The sequence below is a fragment of the Alosa sapidissima genome, chromosome 16, assembly GCF_018492685.1.
Source record: "Alosa sapidissima isolate fAloSap1 chromosome 16, fAloSap1.pri, whole genome shotgun sequence".
NCBI classification, from domain to species: Eukaryota; Metazoa; Chordata; class Actinopteri; order Clupeiformes; family Clupeidae; genus Alosa; species Alosa sapidissima.
In genome coordinates this window covers 21,552,479-21,574,577 of record NC_055972.1, presented here as the reverse complement: position 1 = coordinate 21,574,577, position 22,099 = coordinate 21,552,479, and the positions used below count along the sequence as shown (strand labels likewise).

The window sequence follows — 22,099 nt, the reverse complement described above, 5'->3', positions numbered from 1 at the left end:
AATAAAAAATCCTTTCCTTTTGATTTGGAGGTAGACACCTCATCCCTTTCCCCCTCTCCCCAACCCCTTTCCCCACCGATCCCCTCATGTCGTCAGCGAGCTCCCCCCTCACGTAATGCTCTCCGCTTGGATGTGATCCCCACAGGGTGTCGTAGTCAGTCCTCTGCACAGTTCTTAAGTGGAGACCCAGAGCCATGGGCCTTTAGGGGAGGTCTAGCAGGAGAGTTCCAGGTATCCGCTATTGAATTCACAGCCAATTGTTTTTTTTTTTAAAAAACAAGTTGTAGAATATTTTTTTTTTTTTTAGTTTTGGTTGATATACTGGCGTGGAGCTGAAATGGGAAGAGTTTGGTCTGTTGAAGGTCAGCTGAGATATAGCACTCTCTACTTCGGGTCATTTGTAGAAACACTAAAACTGCCTAAGACAAGAAAACTGTTGCTAAGACTAATGTCAGTAGCAGAACAGAGAGGTGACCCAGGGCTCAGTTTTAACATGGAAAGGGGAGCCACAGGGGCCTGTGCGATGAAGGTGTGTATGATATGAACTGATGACAACATTTGAGTCTCTTACAGCTGCTGGCTCCATGGAGATGCTGCTTTTCCCCCTGCGCCCGCGCCTGCGACCCCATACGCGCAAAACTCTGCTTTAGGGGTTATCTTCTTTTTGGTTCTTCATGACATCTCATTTCTTTACAGGAGCACAGCATTTTAAAAAAGTAATAAAAGCAATCATTATAATAATATACCCCCACCCCCCCGCGCTTGCCCCTTTGCAGTTCCCCTGCGCCTGCGTGATCGCATGCGAGATCGCCTGTGCAAAAAAAAGCTCCATGAACAAACGTATACATTACTATATTGTACTAATAATGGCAATGAGTAAATAATTAAATTGAGTCTATTATGTTCTACTATGTCTATTATTTGTGTTGGAGATGTCCTTTTGGACTTTGCCTTTACTGTCTGGGTTTTGTTCCTGGGGCTTTTCCTTGTGTGCGCTGCGCTATGACTTTTCTCAACAGGAGTGTCAAACCGCGCAGCGAACGCCTTTAGCACGGAAAAGGAGCATCTCCTCAAGTCAGTCAAGCCTTTCTCAGACCAAGCCTCAAGTACCTCACATGTTGTTTTTGTTTTTGTTTTGCTTTTGTTTCCCCCCCTCAACCATTTTTCTTTGTGTTTGAAATGTGCGCCGCTTCACAGTGCTATGTAAATGAAAGCACAAAAAGAAAAAACGAGTGTGTAAAAAAAAAAAAAAAGTTGAGTGTCTCCCCTCTGCTGGCAGTGGAAGAGCCATCACAACAGGCAGGTTGAGATTGATAATTGTCCTGTTTGTGTAGAGAAGCCAGTGTTTTGGCACCTTTGTTAGTTAGCCTAGTTGTGCTGCTCTACATTGGACCAACAGAGGTGAGGGAACTCACTCAGTGGCCTCACTGACAGGAATCTGAGGTCGACTGGACCACCCTCCTTTGAAGAAGCACTGAATGCTCTGCTTTCTGCGTTTCCACAGCGATTGTTGCCAATAGATGGGGCAAACGATCTTTTCTACCAGCCTCCACCATCCATGCCCACCTCCAAAATCTATTCCATACGGCCATACTACCCCAAAGATGAGGTCAGTAGCCTCCCCCTTTCTTTCTGTCACTTTCCATCTGTTTCTTTCTCTCCCTTCCCCATCCCCCTTTCTCTCTCGGAGTACATTGCAGCCTCTTCCATGAGTTTCTGAGAGTGATTATTCACGGTAAAGAGAGGGCAAAGTGGACGTCACTTTTCTTGCTGTCTTCCTTCAGCCATGGTGTGCCAGAGGAATGCTCTTAGTCAATCACTGCTCTCTGAAGCCAGGAGTTCAGTGGCTGGGAGCTAATTCCTATTCCCAGTTGAAGTGTCCCAGTTTCTCAGTGCTTTGAGGTTAATCTGCCATGTTACTGATCCGTTTTGCTGAATAAGCAGTCACACACACACACACACACACACACACACCACCTGCATGGCATACCCACTGAGGGCTTCCACTGCAGACATCATTGATCTAGTTAAGCCATGCTCAGTGTCCTCCTTAAAGGATGCTGTGAAGCCCAAGACCATTCATACTTTTTGGTCATGTGCTGTGAAAATTTGTGACCGAACATTTAAGTGTATAATATATCTACAGAAACCTTGCCGTAGATTAAACCAGCAAACTTTTCTATGCCAAGGCCCCCCGAATAGCGTTAACTTTATTTAGGCTCTCTTTATGCATGAAGTCAAAGTCTGCTTTATTGTCAATTTCTTCACATGTCAAGACATACAAAGAGATCGAAATTACGTTTCCCACTATCCCACGGTGGAGACAAGACATATTATACGTGTTTATAAACACATTTTTAATCCAGTTGTGTGAGGTAGATTGTAGCAGTTTGTAGGTCTCATTATTTTTTCATTTTGTTTAGTTTCACTGTTAATTCTTGCTGTGATTTTTTTTTCTTTTTTTTTTTCCTCAGGCATCTATTTACCAGATCTGCAGAGAGATGTACACTGAAGGCTGTGATGAAATGCCATTCTCAGATCAAGACCCAGATCTGATTGGAGATCGGTAAGTCCAGAGGAATTAATTTGGTGGATGACAAAAAAAAATCAGGTGGTTTTGGCTTCCTGCATGTTTACCATCTGTTATATAAATGTTTCAGTATTAATGTAATATTCTGTGTTCAATTCCACTTCAGGTTAGTGGGCGGTTTCCTGAGTCTGAGCCCAGACTACGGCTTTGTGCTGGAGGATGAGGAGGGGATCTGTGGCTATGCTTTGGGTACTATGGATGTCAAGCCCTTTGTCAAGAAGTGCAAAGTCAGCTGGATCCCCTGCATGCAGGAGAAGTACACCAAGCCCGAGGGTGACAAAGAGCTTTCTGAGGCTGAGGTAAGCGTTTGTGTGTGTGTGTGCGTGTGTTCCTCATACTGTTGTAATAACTTCCAGTATGCCAAGTTAGTCACTATTCTCAGAATTCTAGTGTCTCACGGCCATATCGTCACCGTGCCCTGTTATATTGAACTAACATCACTTTTCCTGTTGTAGAAAATGATCCTGAGCTTCCATGAGGAGGAGGAGGGTCTGCCTGAGTCCTTCCTTGGGAACTTTCCATCTCTCATAAAGGTTGACATCCATGCTAAGGTCACTGACCCCAGCGTGGCCAAAAGCATGATGGGATGCCTTCTTTCCTCACTGAAAGCCAATGGTACGTTTTGCAGGGGCATACCAGTCCAGTCATTGGATCAGCTGTTACTGTGTTTTTGAGTTTCTTTGTTTTTAAAGCTAGTCAGTAGTAGTTACATATTATTTCAATATTTAAGTAGTGGTTATGCCTCTACTATGTGTTTAACACCAGCTTATGCCAATTCTGACATTTGGTTGACATTTTATAACCATAAAAATAAATCCACCACAACAAGAAGGTAGACCATTTTGAAACCCATATTGCTGCACTCTTATGACTGCATTATAACAGTGGCAGGTCTTCATCAATTCTTCACTATTAGACACTATTAAGTCTTTGAAAAAGGATGAATGTCTTGCTGAGTAGTGTAATCCACCCTCTAAGCCAATGGCATGAGGAATAGGAGAGGTGAGGTTGAGACTGACCCTCAGAGGGCGAGATCTCTCAGGCATGACTGTTGGCCATCAGAATGGTAAATCTCCAGCTCCCCATGAATGCCACCATGTGGATAATCACTGTTTAATGTGAGCGAGTGATGGGGGGGGGGGGGGGGGGGGGGGGAGTTAGAAGGAGTGGGAGCAGCGGGAGCCACAGGGAAAAAAAGAGGGCCTGGCTACTGGACCTGGGAAAACATGGCTCGCAGTCAAGTGCTGTCGTGGGGTTTGATCTGTGTGTGGTCCCTTCTCCTCACTAAAAACAGCCAGCCTCTAGCAGGTTTTTTTTTTTCATTCTCCATGTTTTTCTCATTTTTGATTGGGTGTTGAATTTCCGACTCTTCAACTTAAGTGACCTTCACCTCCTCACCTACTTCACTAAAAGCTTTTATGAGAAAAGGCCCACGAGGGCGGTTTCCTTCACCTGATCTCTCTCTCTCTCTCTCTCTCTCTCTCTCTCTCTCTCTCTCTCTCTCTCTCTCTCTCTCTCTCTCTCTCTCTCTCTCTCTCCCTTGTCTCTCATCTCACACCCTCACTTGTATTACTTGATCTTTTCCCCTCAGTCATTCTCTCTCTCTCTCTCTCACACACACCCTCACTTGTATCACCTGATCTTTTCGCACCATTGTTATCTCACTCTGTCTCATATGCTCACTGGTATGCTCCCCCTCCTAACCCCCCTCTTTCCTTATTTTCTCCTTTGTTTTTGTTTCCCCCAGGCTCTCACGGTGCCTTCTGTGAAGTGAGGCAGATGGATAAGAGGATGTTGGACTTTTACAGCAAACTGGGCTGCTTCGAGGTGGCCAAGATGGAAGGCTTTCCCAAAGACATCATCATTATGGGGAGAAGCTTATGAGCCTCTGGAATGTGGTCTTAGAAGAGCGTGAGGGAAGACATCTTAAAAGGAATGGTGTTGGAAGGAAGAGCACAGACAGTGTCAAACAAAGGCCTTCAATATGTCTGCAATCTTTCAAGACTCAGTGGTTACTTTGCTTTCCTTGTGTTTTTCTTTTTCTTGTAGTTCACCTCAACAATAAGGTTTTAACCAAGGTAGCCTATTCTGAAGTTGTGCACTGAAGGTTTCTGTAGAATGCTGTTGCTTAAGTGAACCTTTTTTCCCCTTTCACTTAAACCCTTTGCTCAGGCACTCGGAACTCTGGTAGAGGGTGGGGCTTGAAGGGGAGGTGCAGTGTTCCTTTGGGCTGGAGAGGGATGACTCTCCAGTATCCTTGGAAATGAAGGGCACTTGTACTATGCATGCTCAGATGGTTGAGGCTGAACCACCATTATCGGTCTCCCTCTACATTCGTTCGTTTGTGTGTGTGTGTGAGAGAGACATGGTGGACTGAATATGAATTTTGTTGCGAGTGCTTTGTACGTGAGGGTGTAAGTGAGTGAGTGAGCATGAGAGGAATGTGTGCCTGAATGAGAGAGAAAGTAACAGGAGTAAACCCCTAGACGTGAGGCTGTGAAGAGCAAGGCCCTCCTGAATCTCATACAGACTTGGCCTTTGCAGGACCCCAGAGGCCCTTAGCGTGCCTGAGCCAGATTATATCTGTCCACTCGTATTCCAGCCTTTTCTTGGAACTACTCTCACCAACTAAGCACATCATGGTGTATTTAAACAGCATGGCCAGTAAGTGATAGACATCAGCTGTGTAACCGATGTTGGGAGTCAGTGGGCTTCTCTGCTCCCCGCCCAGGGGTGATGGTGACCTTGTGAGGTCCTCACACATGAAGGTCAAATGTATGGACATTAGAGGCTCGCCGGTCCTGAAACAACTATTCATATATGGACCAGTATAGCAGTGCCATGAAAGCAGTGTGGTCTCAAACCATCCATACTTTTGATATCAAGAGTGGCTCTGTGATGGTTTTGCTTGAGCACAGAATTGCCTTTAGGCCTGTTGCCTTCTCCCATATGTTCATGTAATGGGATACATTTTTTTTTTTTTCTGGAACTTTGATGACAAGTGAAGCTAGATGGAGGAAAGCTTGTGGGATATCTTGGTTGTCAGGAAAACCAACTATAGAGGTAGACCTGCTCCTAACTTTGACCAACTTTGTATTTCACAGTTGAAATCAACCTGTCCAATTCGGATTATTTGCTCTAAATGTATACTATGAAGAGCTTCCAAATAGACCAGCAGCCAATAACTTTTTAATGCAGTGAAGCTTTTAATTCGATATGTTGGTCCTGTAATATAACCTAAATGTCTAGAGATGTTTTGCTGTCTGTATTGATCTTCTCTCAGTTTGTGTCCAGTAACACAGTTGCCAAAGTGAGGACAGATGTCTCCATAGTGACTGGTGCCATGGTAGGCATGGGACCATCACAGAAGAGACGAGGCCTCCCGTGGCAGCATTTCCATGTTTTACATAATTAGGTGTATTGTTTTCAAGATTTAAAATGAAGATGAAGCACTTTGGTCAAAATATCTTATTTTGCCACATACTCTTGGCCTCCTTGACTTTTATTTTGGTTTTGAAAGAAAGGCACACGAACGGTGAAGTGGATTTCATACCCAGGAGTGGGGCGTCTTTGCCCAGTCAGACTGCCAAGTGGTCTTCCACCTCCTTCATTCCTGTGCATATTCTATTGAAATTTGATTTTCTACTTAATTGGTAACCCTAAGAGGTCACAGGGACTGAAAAGTAATCACCTTGTTTTCAGGTGGTGTTCACGGGGAATCCCTCTCCAGCCCATTAGACTCCCTGGTTATTCTTGTGGTGTTTTTGTAAATCACAACTTCACTTTTGGCCCATGAACCGTTCTCATGTCTTACCTCCATACTGTTACTGCGGAGGAAAAACAGATCACCCAGAAATGACAAGGGCTGAAATTGCTCAAACATTTATTGAAGGTGTAATGGTGTGTGTACATATTTAAAAGAAAAAAGGTGAATATTTCCATTTTTTGGAATGTTGTGTGTGGGGGTGGGGGTGGGGTTGGGGTGGGAGGGGGGGTCATGTTGGTATCCTTTCTGTAAGATTTGTATGTAAGATGGTTATTATTGTTAATAATAATAATAAAACATGTTCAATTAATGTGTCTTTGACATTGATTTCATGAATTCAGAATTGTCTAATCAACTTCATCAGAGTTTATTAAACCATTGTCAACCCATTGATCCCAGAACATTCCCATGTTTACTTGGGGATCAATAAAGTATCTATCTATCTATCCATTTAGTACATGAGAGATTGAGGAAATCAGGGGTTGTCTTCTATAAATAAGAGAAATGTTCTGTTGTCAGTACACTAATTTTTCAACCATTTCATTTAAGTGTCTTATCTAACAATGCACATATTGTTTAGTCATCTTGGATGAATGAACCGGGATAATTCATTAAAACTTTGCTTAGAAGCAGTGGATCAATTGCACCATTCAGCCCAAATGGCTGATTGACTGTCTCATTTTCAGATTTCAGGTCCCATTCTGGTACCATTTACAAGATCAAACAAGACAAACATGTTCTAAAGGGCCCAAGGTGGAAAAGTGTTTATTTATCAGCAACTTGACAAGTAATTCAAAGTTCTAAATTGTTTTACAGAAGCATGTTTAACTCTTACAATAGAGATGCACCAACTGCAGATTATAACATATTTCAAGATGTTTTGGATGTACTGGCACCAGACTGAGTGAGATACTGAAGATGCTGCAGAATCTTCTTCTGGCCGTAGTGCACCTGAAGTGCCATTCTGCTCCGGCTGTCCAGCTTGGCCAAGACTTCTTGGTCCTCCAGAAGTTTTCTGTCTGCCTCAAGGCTCTCCTCATAACAATCCAGAGTAATGCCAACTGCTGTATACAGCAGTTTTCGCCAGGCTGGAGCCAACCCTGGCAGACCTTCATTAGATAAAGCCTGTGCCATCTCGTCCTCGTCGTCCACCTCCTCCCACTCCCTTTCCTCCTGGAACACCTCGAATTCGTCTTTCTCCATGCACAGGATCTTCAGCGTCGTGTAGAGCTCGGTGTCAGTGAGGCAACACTTTTTGCCGAAGATGAATGCTCCCACGTCTCCAACCATCTCCATGTCGCAAAGCACGTTCCACTTCTCAGTGAGCAGGCGTTGGTCCTCCTCAGTCTGGCTAAGCTGCAGAGCTGCTTTGTGTACAATGGACATCTGGATGTCTGCAGAGTCGTTGGTGTTCTCCTGATGTGGCTCCGCAAAACCATACATGTGAAGAAGCTGCCAGTTGGCCATCTCGCCATAGGTGTTAAAGATCTCCTCTCCTACATGGATGTCACGTAGGGCCACCATTTTCAGGCAATCTGTTGTATACTCTAGGTTAGCATTGTGATTGGACACATGGTTCAACATGTCGGCCATCGGAACCATCATTGGAGGGTTGGGATCTTTGTCATCCTCCTCTTCCTCATCCTCTAGGGGCTCCTGGAAACTGTATGCCATGACAAATGCAACCAGGCTTTTGTAGAGGTCAAGTGTGTGTTTCTCTGGATCCCACAGGTCTGAGTGTAACCGCATGAATGGTAACACGATATCAGTGTATTCCTTCTGAATGTTGGTCAGGTCTGTTTCCACTGCCTCGCGAACTCCTGTTCCCTTCAGCAGTTTGTCCCTTTCCTCTTTTGACCAAAACATAGGGTGGTCCAGGGCCTTAAAGTCAGGCCAGAGGGACAAGTATGGCGTCCAGTGGGATTGTGGACAGGTGTACTCATACATAAGAGCCAGGAGGAGAGGAACCCATCCAGATGTGTTCTCGAGAGTCATTTTACTCTCCTCAAGCACATCTTTAACTTTCGAAGTCTGCTGGTTAAGCAGAGCATTTCTAGGGATAGAAAATAGAAGTTCTCCTTCATCTATATCCTGTTTGGCCAACATCCCATATTTTGCCACAGTGCCTTCCTTTGAAAGATAGACCTTGTTGCTTATGGTTAGTTCAACTTTATGGCACCATTGTAAAAATGATTGCAGCGATTCATCCACGATGTCTGCAGATTCTGCCTCCCACTTTGGTCTTTTAGCGTCACTTGCCATTTCCTTCCACGAACAACTATGACAGAACTAAGGTTTTCATTCGTGTTGGAAATAATGAAGTGAAAAAACAGAGACCTACCTATAAGCAGCCGTTACCATGGCCAAAAAAATGTAAAAGTCTCCAGTCAAAATCAAAACTATGCCCACGTTTCGGTACCCACGAATTACGACGATAGCGTGTTATATTTTTCGAGGAAAACAAGTCGCTGCCTTGCAACGTCACCAGCGCGTCTTCTGCTAAACTGTGACGTTTTTATTCCGCGACACTTCGCATGCTGTTCATCTTCTCACGGGGGCCATTTGTGTGCTGCCAAGTCGTTCAATATCTGCATTAGAAAAAAAAGAAATACATTTATTTTTCTGCAGTTCATCTTTATCGACACAATTATGTCAATTTTGGCTGACGATTCATCTGATGCTGGTAGCATGCCTGGCCAATCCAGACTGGAAAGTTATCTCTTCAGTAAGATCCTTTCTCTAAGCATAGCATGCAACAAATCACTTCATGCACACGTGGGGAAACTGGGCCTGAAAATTGTTGAATATGTCAACGTTAAGTACCTGTGTTAACTAACGCGACCTCTTTCTGAGGTTAATATTCTTGGATGGTTAAAGGACACTTTAGACTACGATTTTCCTACCTCGCTAACAGCTGTATGCCTTTTTCAAACTTCATAGGTTGTGAATTGTCGTCAGAAGTTCCGTTCTACACGTTTCAAGCAGATGAAGATGAGGATCTAGAACATTTCCTAGAGCTTCGAACGGTTCGTAGATGTAAATAATGGCGTCCTTTATACGTTTATCTAGGGAACACGTTGTCCCAGAAAAGCTGTGGGAGTGTCTTTTAAACCTCATAGAACATGTTGTTCCCTTGGTTATTTCATCACTAGTTTGATTTCTGGTTTTACTGTAGTAATTGTATTCTTGCTTTTTCGTAGGTTTGTCTCGGAGAGGGTGCCAAGGAGGAGTATAACGTAATTGAGGTGACCGCTATGAATTATCAAGGAAAGAAAACATCTGTACCTGTTGCATCTCTCCACATCTCCCGCTTACCTATGGTAATGCAATTGTGTTATGCACCCCTGTAGTCTACAGTCAAGTATTCAAATTGTTTCTTTTGCAGGTGTGCATTGGTATAATTGGTTTGCCTAGCAGTCTCATTAATGTAATGATACGGCGACTGTTGGCAGTGGCACTTGAACTTTTTCCCTTTAGGTGTGAAATAAATCTACATTTCTACATAGTACTTTTTACTTTACAAAGCATGATGGGTGTTTGTTGGTGTTGTCTGCAGGTGAGCCTCGGTGGATTTGAACTGATGGCACCGGTCACTCTTCGTTTGAAGTCTGGCACCGGTCCTGTCACCATTAGTGGCATGCATCTTGTTGGTAAGGATAATATTCTCTGTTTTGAGAAAAAGGTTGTAAAGGCTACTCTGGGTTTACTTACACTTATTGTGTGCAGTGATAGATTCATGAAATTACATCTAGATCTAAGGCAATTCAATATGACATAGCATGCACACATGCAACCAAGGTGGCAGTGCCTGGCAAAAAGTTAGATTCTGGTGTGTCAAAACCATATGGTGTGTTTGAATTATGAATGGGTGAATGGCAAACCAGTCTGTCTTCACTGAAAATAACTTGCAGACTGAAATTTCACCACCGAAAACCCATAGCCAACACCTTTTACTAAAAATTATGAAGACCAACTGAGTTTTCTTTCCCTTTAGCCTCAGAAAATGATGAGTCAGATTTGTCTGATGACGAAGAGGAACTTGAGGAAGAACTGGAGCCTATCAAACCTGCCAAGAAGAAGCAGAAGTTATGAGCATACAAAACACATACACTCCATATTAAATTAATCATGGACTCCACCCCCCCCCCCCCAAGGGAATATGTTTTATATTAATTGTACACCACCAGCAGCATTTGAAAAGGAAGGTGCATCAATGATTAACTCTGGATCAATGTGATGAGTGATTCTTTTTTTTTTTTTTTTGTACAACTAGGCCCAAATACAAGGGGTCTACATACAATGGCAATGATTATGGACTTGTAAATGATGAGTGAAACTGTGAAAAGGACTGTCTTTTAGTAGTTTAGTTACTTGCATGCGGTGTCAAAAGAATTTTATTTTGTGGTTTTACAAGCAGTACTATTATGTTATCCTACTTTTTCACATTTTTACTTTACATGTACCCTTTATCTAATGCTTACGGAGTCCACAAAGGGCCATGGTGGGAATTATTTTTTTAAAAGGTGGACTTTTATTTTTAGAGCTTCTTTTTGCAGTCCCCTTGCAATACTTTGTGTTCCTTCGAAATAGTTCAGTGTTCCTTGACAGTACTTTTGACTTAGCAGGGGAACGCAAAACTATTGTGAGCGAATAAGAATAAATTCACTCAATGTCCCTTTTGGGGCTCCATAAATGCAGATCTGAATACCTATCCAACATTTCTATATCAGATTTCTCGTTGAGTGCCAGCAGACTTTTTATTTCTTACTCAATCGATGTGTTGCCCAAACAGAAAGAGGTTTGGTGCATTACATCTTCGTCCTGGCAGCTAGTTTCAAACCTGGTGTGTGGTGCATGTTAAATATGTGTTCCTGAGTAAGCTTTGGTAATGCAATATAGGGTTTAGGTTTGCTACAGTTACCATTTTGTACATTTTAAAACTGTAATTAAAATACCTTTTTATGTACAATATATATATATAAAAAACATACATGCCAAGCTGCCTGTTTTTTTTTCTGCATTAATTGGGCCGATAAAAATATCTTTGACTACCAAAATCTCCTGACCTGGAAAACAGATTTTGTAAAGCCTTATGCTCTGTGCTTTGTCTTGTATAGAAGTGCTCTATCACATTTAGGCAATCACCTTCAATAACTGATCCTGAAAAAAGAAATCTGTTGTAATTTTGGCAAGTCATATTATTATTTGCCATTTCATACCTCTCAAGCAGGTTTCAGGCCTACCCCTTCCTAAACTTCCTTTACTAAATGTTACCACTAGGGTGTAGACATGAGACCAAATGATGAAGCTTGTTTTCTCTACTTTGGCATGTTACAAATAGGCCTACCCTACTTCTTAGCTGACGTGTGAACTATGCTGGGTTATATTTTGTGTTCAGCTGGAGTTTATTTTTTATTTTTGATTAAACACTAGAAATATTGCCGAATTATTAGATAAACACAGACAGATAAAGATAGACAACCTTAGTCACTTTAGCCTAAATAATACGGTTTAGAGATCATGCTGTGTAAATACTAACTTCTGCAACAATGTGGAATATCTGCAATTACGGCAAAACATGGCTTTGAGAGGAAATGTCAACTTGCAGTTAACTTAAAATGCAGTGTTCAGTTTGAACAGATGTGGTAGTTTGTATTGTCCTACTTGACTAGTCTGTTTTTCATGTACTCCCACAGATAGGCAGTAGGTACTAGGTAGGGTAGGCCTACTTGCAGGTCACAGAGGACAGAAGATTTATGTGATCAGACAATCTCAATTTTGATTCCCTAAATTAGAAAAAGAACAAACACCTATGACCACATTGCTCAGTTCAAGGGTGATTTATCAAAAGTAGGCTAGTACTTTGTTGTGCTAAATATGGACAATGTAAAATTACATTTTATGGAACACAGTAGGAATAGGCTAATCTCAGAAAACTACCAGGGAACCTTTCTTTGAAATAAACTTCTGACGTCATCTAGCTCTGCAAAATAAACTTCTGACGTCATCTAGCTCCCCCTAGTAACCCTTGGTGGCGTCTTCAACGATATCGCTAGCTAACCCAACGTTAGCTGAAGCAACATTATGGTAAGTTAGCGTTTGTTTAGTCAATTAGTTGTGCATTTTTTTGTAAGAGACGATACGGAAATTGTTTGTTTGACAGCGTATTCAACTGTAGTCACCTCGAGGCTGGTTTGTTAACAATGCATCCATTCAACTGCCTTGCTTTAACGTTAACGTTAACGTTAGTAAACGTAGCATTAACGTTAACGTAGCTTCTAACGTTAACGGTAACTTACGGAGATCTTGGACAATCAACTATCGATAGCAGTAAATCACCACACCATGATGATGCTCATCTCATAGCAGTCACCAAATTGACGTTAACTGGTGCTGTTACTGAGAAGATGTGTATTTTATTAGCTTTCAATAATGCAACGTTAACGTTAACTTTCTAACGTTAACGTTAGCAATGCTAAAAAGTTAACGTTAACATTACCAGACGGTGTAAACATTATTAAATGGACGTTGTTGAGAAACAAGTTTAAGGTCGTAATTTACTGAACTCTAATTTTCCAGCATTGCAAGGTAGCTCATGTTATGTTAACGTTACCTTTTATGAAACTTTAATGCTGAAACTGGCACACCGGATCCTATATCGACTTCTTGGACCGATAATGTTATATCCTAATGGAAATAACGTTATAGTTACATTGGCTTCTAGCTACACTTTAATTCAATTAATACATGATGTAAGTTACACTATATTGACTGTCAGACATACGCCTGTTGTGCTCAAGAGGAATGTGATTGTCTTGATAGGGTCTCCTGTCCATTCTACGAAAATTAAAAAGTGCCCCGGACCAGGAGGTGCGCATCCTGTTACTGGGGTTAGATAACGGAGGCAAAACCACTCTCCTCAAACAGCTGGCGTCTGAGGACATTACCCACATAACCCCAACACAGGTGGTGTCAACACGCACACATTCACACACATAGATTATCCTCTCTACACAGCTGGGTACCAACCACATCCTGCCATAGTCTATCACACATGCCCATTGTTTCACTGTGCACACACTGTGGTGGTTTGTGGCCATGGAATAAACCAGAGCCTCCTTTTTCTTTCTTGAAGAATGGGGGAAATACTTGCACTGTCACCTCTGATAAATGACCTTTCCTCCGCCTATTCAAACTACTAAATTAACATGACACTCAAAGCGGTAGTTTGTACAAGGCCAATGTAGGTGGATGTTGAAATGTCACAAGCGCCACAAAAAGTATTTTCAGAATTAAGCCTTTGTGCTTGAAACAGAATTGATAGCTATATCTGAAACACCCGCTGCTATGCCCACAGTACATGAAGTCACACTTCTTACTCTATTACTGTCTTACAAATTAACAGAAGTACGATGTATGTTTCAGGACTCGGGGACACAGGAATGGCAACTTTCTCTCTCTCTCTCTCTCTGACATTACTGTTTGCACTCATGTGAACATGCTCAGAATAATCCTCTAATGCCATTTGCTCTTGTGCCGATCAGGGCTTCAACATCAAAAGTGTGCAGTCCCAGGGCTTCAAGCTGAACGTTTGGGACATTGGTGGTCAGCGTAAGATTAGGCCTTACTGGAGAAACTACTTTGAAAACACAGATGTGCTGGTGAGCACCATCTCTCACGGAATGTAACCATCTCTGACAATACTTCAGCCGGAACATCTCACTCTATACCTCAGTTGTCCTACTTTGTGCCAGTTACATCAGCTCCATCATTGTCCCAAGAATAATTTCATCATGTGTTCATACTATTAGCAACTACTGTACCAACTGACCCATCTCACATGGAATTAAACTAGTTCATACAATTACAGACTGGCTGCTTATTGAGCAGAGAGCAGGATATCTGACTAGTGTTAACACATTTATGTTTCGGTTTCACAAGAACAAAAATATCTTAAAATGGTGTTGAGATTAGATGTATCGTACACAAGATATTTTCATTTTTGGAACTCTTCACTGTTCTTCGTTGTAGTTAAACAGATCTTTTATATTTTGGAGGTATCTGTTATAATTATACTAATGCTATCATTGCAGATTTATGTAATTGACAGCGCTGACCGAAAAAGATTTGAAGAAACGGGACAGGTAAGGGTGCTGTTTTAAATAGTTTATCTACTGACTGACTGTACATACTGGCAGAAAAAGTGTTGTATTTTGGACATTTTAATCACTCTGCAATCTCTGGAATCTCTTGAGTCACAGTAGTCTCATTTAGCTGAACTAAATGTGAAGATGGTTAATGTGTGTGTGTGTGTGTGCGTGTGTGCGTGTGCGTGTGCATGCGCATGCGTGACGTGCGTGTGTGTGTGCGTGCGTATGTGCATGCGTGTGTATGTGTGTTTTTGTGTGCGTGTTAGGAGCTGGCAGAGCTTCTGGATGAAGAGAAGCTGAGTGGTGTCCCCATCTTGATCTTTGCCAACAAGCAGGACCTGCTGACTGCTGCCCCGGCCTCTGAGATGGCAGAGGGCCTCAACTTGCACACCATCCGGGACCGCATTTGGCAGATCCAGTCCTGCTCAGCCCTCACTGGTGAGGGGGTGCAGGTGAGAGTACCCCCACCTCCCCATTTTCCTTTCACTCTCTTGTCAAAAAAAAGCTTACAATTAGGTATAGAATTAGGGTGTTTATGGTAGTTCTCAGAAATGACAAGCAGAACTTTCTACCACAGCCCTGTGACACAGTAGCAGTTATGAGAGATACTGCACAGTGCAGGAATATTTTTTTGATTGTAACTGCCAAACCTATTTAGGGAGAGGGTTTAGCCGAACTTTAGCAAAGTCAAACATTGTAGCCTTTAACTGAGGGCTATTAAATTGACTGTCTGTTATTCAAGACAGCCTGACTTGGCCGTCTTTGTCAGTGATGGTTGTTGCGGTTGGAAGACGGTTTGTACATATGTCTCTTCTGGGAAGGTGAAGTGTTTGAGGAGCTGCTGGGAAAGGCCTGGAAGGTTTGACTGAAGAGATTTGGTTTCCTGACCACTGTGTATGGTCCTGCAGAATTAGCTCAGATCTCAGATGCGGACCATCTCCTTTACATGACGAGAAGCTTGTAATTTTTGGGCTTTTTTTTTAGGATGGCATGAACTGGGTTTGCAAGAACGTCACCGCCAAGAAGAAATAGTGACAGGCAGTTTCCTGTGGACTGGTCAAAGAATGTTGAAACACATACATACACTCACACACACATACACACGCACACACACACTAAACAAACAATAAGAACTCTGGGAGGATCTCGGAGTGAACAGCTGCAGCTGATCCCAGCTGATGGAATATGACCTGTGCTGGTGCAGCAGCTGTGGACGCCCAGGGAAGAGGAAGTTGGCAGCTGTCTGACCCCTCCTGCAACCCCCCCACCCCCCACCCCCACCCCAGCACTACCCCAACCGCAGATGGACAACTGGCAATGTCAGAAATACTTTTGCTCCACAACTATCGGCTAACTACGCTGTGTTGTCCCACACCCTGTTGTCTGTTTCAATTTTATGTCAAACTGTCTCTGCAGAGCTCTGTCTATCACTCTCTTTCTCTTTTTCTCTCTCTCTCTCCATCTCTCGGTTTCGATCACTACCTCTGTCTCTTTTGAGCTGTCTCTGTCTTTCATCATTCATTTTGATATTCTCGGCCTTAAATGGAGTGCTGTGGTCGTCAGTGTTACTGCGTATCCTCTTGAGTATCAAAAAAGCAGCTGTGGTGTGCTGTGTACATTGCATATGAAGTATGAAGACTTGAGAGTGTGTGACTGTTGCAACATTGTCATTGCCATGCCCACAAGAACGATGTGACTTTTCTAAGCTCTCTAGAAGCATTAGCATATGTGATGTATGTCTTGTGGGAGTGGGTTAGGTGCATTTCTTTAGTTTGTTCAAAGACATTGAATCCTACTTTAATTGTTAATTCGTTTTTTAAAAAGATACAGTACATATATATTTTGTGTGTGTGTATACATATACACACACATTTCTCACACTCATGGGCACACACTTATATAGACATTCATTCAGTGCACTGTTGTGATCCAAGCCCTGTGCATCTGGTTGGAGGTGAAGAGTGAACGGGTGAGCCGCCGTCACAGCCACACTGTGTTTCAGCTGAGACCAATGCCAGGGCGAGCTGCCTCTGTTCATGTCATGCACATATCTGCTGCAACTACAGCACTCTCAGAGTCCCAGCTCTCTCTCTCTCTTCCTCTCTCTTTCCCTCTGTCTCTCTTCCTCTCTCTTTCTCTCTCCCTCCCTCCTACCTTCCCTCCCTCCCCTGGGACTCAGAAAGGAGTGAATGACTGACAGATACCATGGAAACAGGTCGAACAGACTACCTACCTAGCATTTCTGGAACACTAGTGCACTAGTTTTCTGTGGAAGTTCCATCATTGCACATTTTGAATATCTGTGTGCATTGTGCATGTATGCATGCATGTGTGCATTTTCCTGTGTTCCTGTATACATTTCCACAGTCACCTTATATATGTTAACATTCATTACATGTGGACCTTTCAGGTTTGATTGTAAATTCAAGAGCACCTGTATTTTAAACTGGACTGTAAAGTGAAAGTGCTTTTCTGTTTATGCTTTTCTAATGTTGTGTCTGTTGAGTATCATGGATTATTGCTTTGAATGTGTGTGATGTTTGCTTTGTTTCTGAATAGTATTTTATATGAAATCAAGTGTGATTTATAAAAGAAAGAATGAGGATATGCTTGGGTATGTTTTCTGCTGGTCCCAATAAAATGTCAAACAGCAGCAGCAGGTCCGTGTGCAGATGGTTAAGGTTGAATCGGCAACCTGTTTTATTCTTGTTTTATTTCAATCATTTTATAACACCAGTTTGAGCCGAGCTGTACTGTACATCTGTTGTGTCCCCTTCCTCTTGAGGAAATAATCCACATTCTTTTTTCCTCTCTTAAGTTTCTCTTGCATAGGGATAGATATTCAGCTGCTTCTTGTTTAGAGTACAAAGTGGGTGGGTCAAGGGCATATTGGTGCATATAAGACAACAATTACACATGAGTTAATTCCAGCCCTGGCATTTGATTGGACCACAAGCATTCTATGAGTATTTAAGTGCAGTGCCTGCATTTAAGCAGAGGATGGAAGCATATTTGCTGAAGAAATATTTTAAGAGCTGCACAGTTCTTTTTTCCCCCAAACCCAAACAAAAGCAAGGTAGTCCACAGGGACCAATTTGCTCCAACAATGACACCATACCAGATTCAAGTCTAGTTGAGTCTGTTTATTCCCCATTCTCTGCTCATTACCACATGGAAATGTGCAGTCTCTCTGTGACTGTTATTATTTGAATAGATGATCAATGGTCTCTGTAGGACAGAGAGGCCTTACCTTAGTGATTTAGAACCGAGATGTGGTTGTGGCAGGAAAACCATACTCGTATACACACACATGCACGTACACACTCAGATGCCAGTGATAATTTTGAACCAACAGCAAACCTGATGTAACTATGGCAACCTCTCAAGACCTCCCGTTATCCTGTCCAGACCTGCTGTTTTTAAAGAGTTATTGGAGTGCCACTGAAATTGACCGAGGCTTTTACTGTACTGACTCTCTGTACAATTGTTGCTTTGTTTTCATTCTGTCTCATTTTTAAAATATACTATTTACAGAATATATTACGTCTAGATGGTGCAAGGACCAGCCAGACAATGGTGTTTCTGCATCCTGCAGCATAAAAGTAGATGAAGATAGATGGGGGACAATATGTTCACAAATATTAATCCAGAGCAGCTGCTCAGCGGGTGATTTGCACATTGATTTTGGGACACAAATATTCATGTTCTGTATTTTATTTCTTTTGCAACTAATCAGCTGAATGGATGGACCATATCTATTAGAAGGTGTATTCTTTATGGATCCACAACTGGATGTGTTTGTAGGCTTGTAGGCTTGACTGTGTGTAGTGTGTGGGTGTAGTGAGTGAACTATTTAAAGCCCTGGCCCATTTATTAATCTATATGCTACATTTCATACAAAGAAAATTGCTGTACATTTGCATCACAAAATAGCCTACAGCCTTAATGCATTAAAATGAAAAGAGCACATAAAAAAGTGCCTTCTAATAGAAGAATAAGAAGAGGGGCTGAAAATGGGGATTAAAAAGAAATAGTGTAGCTCCACCCTCCTATAACTCTTAGCTCAGGTCAACCATTCACAAAATCCATTTGTGACATTGCAGGAAATTGAGGGGATATTTCAGAGATGAAATTCAGCTCTATGTGTTCTACTGGCTTTGTTAAGAATCAGGAAACTCCCAAAGTAGCTTCCTATCTGCCAGTCATTTCACACGTAAATCACGCATTGGGATGAGGGGGAACACCTGCTGTCAGCACGTCTGGCGGAAGTCAGCAGGCATGGCAACATTGCTTACAGCAGCTGTAAGTGATTTATGTATGTGATTTAAGTAACAGGAGAACGAGAGAGAGAGAGAGAGGTGCGTTTTCTTGAGGGTTACGAGCGTTACCTTGCTGCCAAGATCCCATGGTTCCGCTCGTTCGTGAAGGCTTTTAGTGATCCTCTCAAGCAGGCACTTTGCACATGCCCGATAATAAAGTGCTCAACGGATGCCTGGGGACCAAAGACATAAGGAAAAGATGGAGAGATGAGGGGCTGTCGGGATGGAGAAATGGGGGAGGGGGGGGGGGGGGGGGGGGGTCACAACATCTTGTAGTGCCACCTGCCTGTCATGCTGCTTGCTCACCCATTTAAGGAGCGTTTCGGCATCATTAGTAGGGCGGTGAGGCAGGCCTTGGCCCAGGTGTAGGTGCCTCCAAAGCCGAACAAGCCGAGACAGATGGGGGGAGGTGAGGGTTGGGGTAGGCAGAGGAGAGGTGGGGGGAAGTTGATGGCGGGGGGGCAAGGGAGGCGGTGTCTCTGAACCATGAAGGACACCCATAACCTCCCCCCCTCCCCACCCCACCCCCTCCATCCCTCATAGAAACCCCCTGTGAAGATGGAGGAGACAGCTCAGATTAGCAGGCTGATGCAAGCAGCACTCAGCGTGGCAAGGTGAGAAGGGGGTTGAGTGATCAAAGCCCAAGGGTAAACACAGAGGTCGTGGGGGTCAGAGGTAAGAGATGAGGCATAGGTGATATGAGACAAGACTCGAGGAGGTGCTGCCTTTCCCATGACGGGAAAAACCTGCTTTCTCTAGCAGAAGGGCCGAGTGGCGGGAATGCCTCTGCTGACCGTGGAACAAAGTGTGACATTCACACTCACGTCAGAGAGGAAGGACACTCGCATTACTTCCTCACTGAACTTTGTCCCTTTGCTGCATTGGCATATTTCCAGATGTAGCGTCACTGGGCTCAAGCTAAATGGAAGGCTCTGTGAAAATGTAGCAATTCAGGCACACTTGAGTGGACAAAGACTCTCTCCACAGTGACATCTGTAGCAGTATGAACCGTCGTCCCCACATGTCCTCAAAAGCGGCCTCTCTGTTAGACTTATTCTTGGACTTATGTCCAACCCATTAGGCTGTAACTTTTAAGTAACAGCCTGGCCAAGGATAAGTGGATAGGCTGTGTGCTGCTCAGTGCGTTTCTGTATGAGTGTGTTCAGTGTGTGTGTGTGACAGACAGAGAGAGTGTCCATGTGTGTTCTCAGGCCCAGTGGTTGAGGTGAGGGATGAATAACGAGGCCCACAGCTCTCTTCTGGTGATGGACGACTCCCAGCTCTGCCTGGACTACCAGAGCCAATCCTCACTCCTCGTTTGACTTGGCCATGTAATATGTCGGCAGGACCAGCCTAATGCGTACCAGGGCTCCTTCAACCTGAACCCGGTGCCTGTGTAGAAAATTATGTTCCTCTGCCTCCATTTTGGTGATTTTGCCTCTGATTATGGATTTTTCCATAGACCTGTCTTCAGAGAGATGCCCACTAAATGAAAGATGACCAAAGGAACACATATTACATCAACCTGTAGTTTGTTTGAAGAAGTCAGGCCAAGATGGAGTCCTTAAGAGAGCGAATCTTTTCTTGGGTAGGCCTTCCTAAGAAAGCATGATCCGATACTGTTTATGTAAATGATCCATAAAAGGGAATTCATCATAACTGTAATTCATCTATCAACATTTACCTCAGACTTTCCAGTGACACACTCAGTACATTAAATATGAAGAAATAAACATGAGAGAAACATTTTTGTCTCACTCATCGCGAAAACTGCTCTCCTGTTTGGTCCCTTAAAAGACATTCTGTACAATACCTAGCTACAGTAAAGGGGAAATTCCTATGGGGGGAATAATAATTCTGGAATGGATTCTTTCTGGAATGGATCCATGGTATTTCACTTCTTCCATCTCGTCCTTTGTCCTTCTGGTAACGTGTGGCTTCTGTCCCTGTGAGCGCCTGCTCCAGTGGCGGGAGCTGGTTTTTGGTAGTTGTTGTTTTTTTCCCCTGGGGGCTTCCCTGTCTGTATAGTCTCTCCCAGTAAACCCATTGGCTTGCGTTTGCAGAGGATGAGTCACACTGCTGGAAACGAGAACGAGGTGGATAGTTTTACATAAACACACCACCATTCAAACACACTGCAGGGAACATTAAATTACATGCGAACAACATTTGTATGGGGAGGGTAGAGACGTGGCCTCTGTGTGTGTGTGTGTGTGTGTGTGTGTGTGTGTGTGTGTGTGTGTGTGTGTGTAAAGCACATGTAAGAGACATGTAGACATGTGCATGCATACGTGTGTTATAGGGCAAGAAAGGGAGAAACAGAAAGAAAGAAAATGAGCCAGTGAGAGCGTCGTCACCTCTGGTTTCTGGAGGCTGGGTGCGAGTCTGGTCATGCCTGCATGGCGTGTGGGTGTTTGTGTGCTCAGGTGTCAGTGAGCGATGATCACCACCACCAGCACCACTGTCCCCCCAACCCAACCCCTCACCACACACACACTCACACACACACACACTCCTCTTTCTCCTCCTTGCCACCCCCTACTCTCCCAACAGTAAAGCCTGCCTGACTCGCGGCGTGTTTGCAGGGCGCGGCCCGATGCACTTGACAGCTGTGCGTTGCCATGGCACCTTCACACTCCCCACCACTCGCCCCCTCCATCTCCTCCCTCTTCTCCCCTCCCCTTCCCTCTCATGCTCCTCCTCCTGGCTGCACACACACACACACACACACACACACACACACACAGTGGGGTTGGTTGTGGGTGATTCTGTCAGCTCTGCAAGTGTCAGCTGTGGTGCAGCTGCTGTTTGCATTGGTTGCCCCGGAGGCCGGCAGGCCCACGGCAGCCGCTAGTGCCTCTTCCTCCTCCTCCTCCTCCACTCCTTCTTTCCTTTCTCTCCCCCTTTCTTTCTCCTTCTCCCAGGGCACACCAGTGCTTCCTGGGCTCTGCGGGCTAATCGAACACATCTTACTCTGAATGGTGACAGAGGAGTGTGGCGCACAGAGTGGTCCTCACTCTGCTCTCATCTCATGTTCCTGTAAGGGGGAAAATGAGTGCGTGTGTGTGTGTGTGTGTGCGTGTGCGTGCGTGCGTGCATGCGCATGCTCGACCAGCAGTACCGTGCGTGAGTATCGTGTGTGTGTGTGTGTGTGTGTGTGTGTGTACTATGTCAGTCCTGATGAGAAACTGTGTCTGTGTTACCTGAGTAGTCCCCAAATTATTAACACAAACACCCTTGGATTAAAGGCTCTAACACATGGCGTGTCTGTGTG

General features: G+C 43.7%; 4 protein-coding genes across 6 annotated transcripts in view; 3 read left to right on the top strand and 1 right to left on the bottom strand.

Moving 5' to 3' along the window:
* oga (O-GlcNAcase) overlaps nucleotides 1–6,666 on the top strand; it is a 16,583-nt gene extending 9,917 nt beyond the window's left edge. The window contains exons 11-16 of the mRNA XM_042066694.1: nucleotides 146–231; nucleotides 1,505–1,609; nucleotides 2,475–2,566; nucleotides 2,697–2,889; nucleotides 3,046–3,205; nucleotides 4,338–6,666. Coding sequence (XP_041922628.1) covers nucleotides 146–231; nucleotides 1,505–1,609; nucleotides 2,475–2,566; nucleotides 2,697–2,889; nucleotides 3,046–3,205; nucleotides 4,338–4,474 — 773 coding nt within the window. The 3' untranslated portion in view covers nucleotides 4,475–6,666. The remainder of the gene's footprint in view (nucleotides 1–145; nucleotides 232–1,504; nucleotides 1,610–2,474; nucleotides 2,567–2,696; nucleotides 2,890–3,045; nucleotides 3,206–4,337) is intronic.
* A 430-nt stretch (nucleotides 6,667–7,096) lies between these two features.
* Nucleotides 7,097–8,818, bottom strand: setd6 (SET domain containing 6, protein lysine methyltransferase). Its single transcript, XM_042066719.1, has one exon. The coding sequence runs from the start codon at nucleotides 8,616–8,618 to the stop codon at nucleotides 7,227–7,229; it is 1,392 nt and encodes a 463-aa protein (XP_041922653.1). The 5' UTR covers nucleotides 8,619–8,818; the 3' UTR covers nucleotides 7,097–7,226.
* Nucleotides 8,819–8,861: 43 nt separating this feature from the next.
* Nucleotides 8,862–21,571, top strand: npm3 (nucleophosmin/nucleoplasmin, 3). Of its 3 annotated transcripts, none has more exons than XM_042066741.1 (6): nucleotides 8,862–9,081; nucleotides 9,297–9,382; nucleotides 9,557–9,676; nucleotides 9,913–10,006; nucleotides 10,351–10,461; nucleotides 21,555–21,571. In XM_042066741.1, exons 1-5 carry the CDS (start codon nucleotides 9,006–9,008, stop codon nucleotides 10,446–10,448), a joined length of 474 nt encoding a protein of 157 aa, XP_041922675.1. In that variant the 5' UTR covers nucleotides 8,862–9,005; the 3' UTR covers nucleotides 10,449–10,461; nucleotides 21,555–21,571. The 3 variants fall into 3 exon arrangements, with proteins under 3 accessions (XP_041922675.1, XP_041922674.1, XP_041922673.1); XM_042066740.1 differs by having other exon boundaries at nucleotides 21,539–21,564; XM_042066739.1 differs by lacking the exon at nucleotides 21,555–21,571 and having other exon boundaries at nucleotides 8,864–9,081; nucleotides 10,351–11,354.
* arl3a (ADP ribosylation factor like GTPase 3a) lies at nucleotides 12,341–17,159 on the top strand. The gene is made up of 6 exons (XM_042066738.1): nucleotides 12,341–12,443; nucleotides 13,179–13,322; nucleotides 13,901–14,017; nucleotides 14,450–14,500; nucleotides 14,773–14,958; nucleotides 15,491–17,159. Exons 1-6 carry the CDS (start codon nucleotides 12,441–12,443, stop codon nucleotides 15,536–15,538), a joined length of 549 nt encoding a protein of 182 aa, XP_041922672.1. The 5' UTR covers nucleotides 12,341–12,440; the 3' UTR covers nucleotides 15,539–17,159.
* Nucleotides 21,572–22,099: the final 528 nt, after the last annotated feature.

What these genes read in the sequence shown, in the direction of transcription:
- arl3a (XM_042066738.1), top strand. An exon ending in TTGAAAACACAGATGTGCTG is followed by an intron (nt 14,018 to 14,449) that starts GTGAGCACCATC and finishes CTATCATTGCAG; the next exon opens with ATTTATGTAATTGACAGCGC. An exon ending in GATTTGAAGAAACGGGACAG is followed by an intron (nt 14,501 to 14,772) that starts GTAAGGGTGCTG and finishes TGTGCGTGTTAG; the next exon opens with GAGCTGGCAGAGCTTCTGGA.
- npm3 (XM_042066741.1), top strand. Translation starts at nt 9,006, where the DNA reads ATGTCAATTTTGGCTGACGATTCATCTGATGCTGGTAGCATGCCTGGC. An exon ending in ATTTCCTAGAGCTTCGAACG is followed by an intron (nt 9,383 to 9,556) that starts GTTCGTAGATGT and finishes GCTTTTTCGTAG; the next exon opens with GTTTGTCTCGGAGAGGGTGC. An exon ending in TAGTGGCATGCATCTTGTTG is followed by an intron (nt 10,007 to 10,350) that starts GTAAGGATAATA and finishes CTTTCCCTTTAG; the next exon opens with CCTCAGAAAATGATGAGTCA.
- setd6 (XM_042066719.1), bottom strand. Translation starts at nt 8,618, where the DNA reads ATGGCAAGTGACGCTAAAAGACCAAAGTGGGAGGCAGAATCTGCAGAC.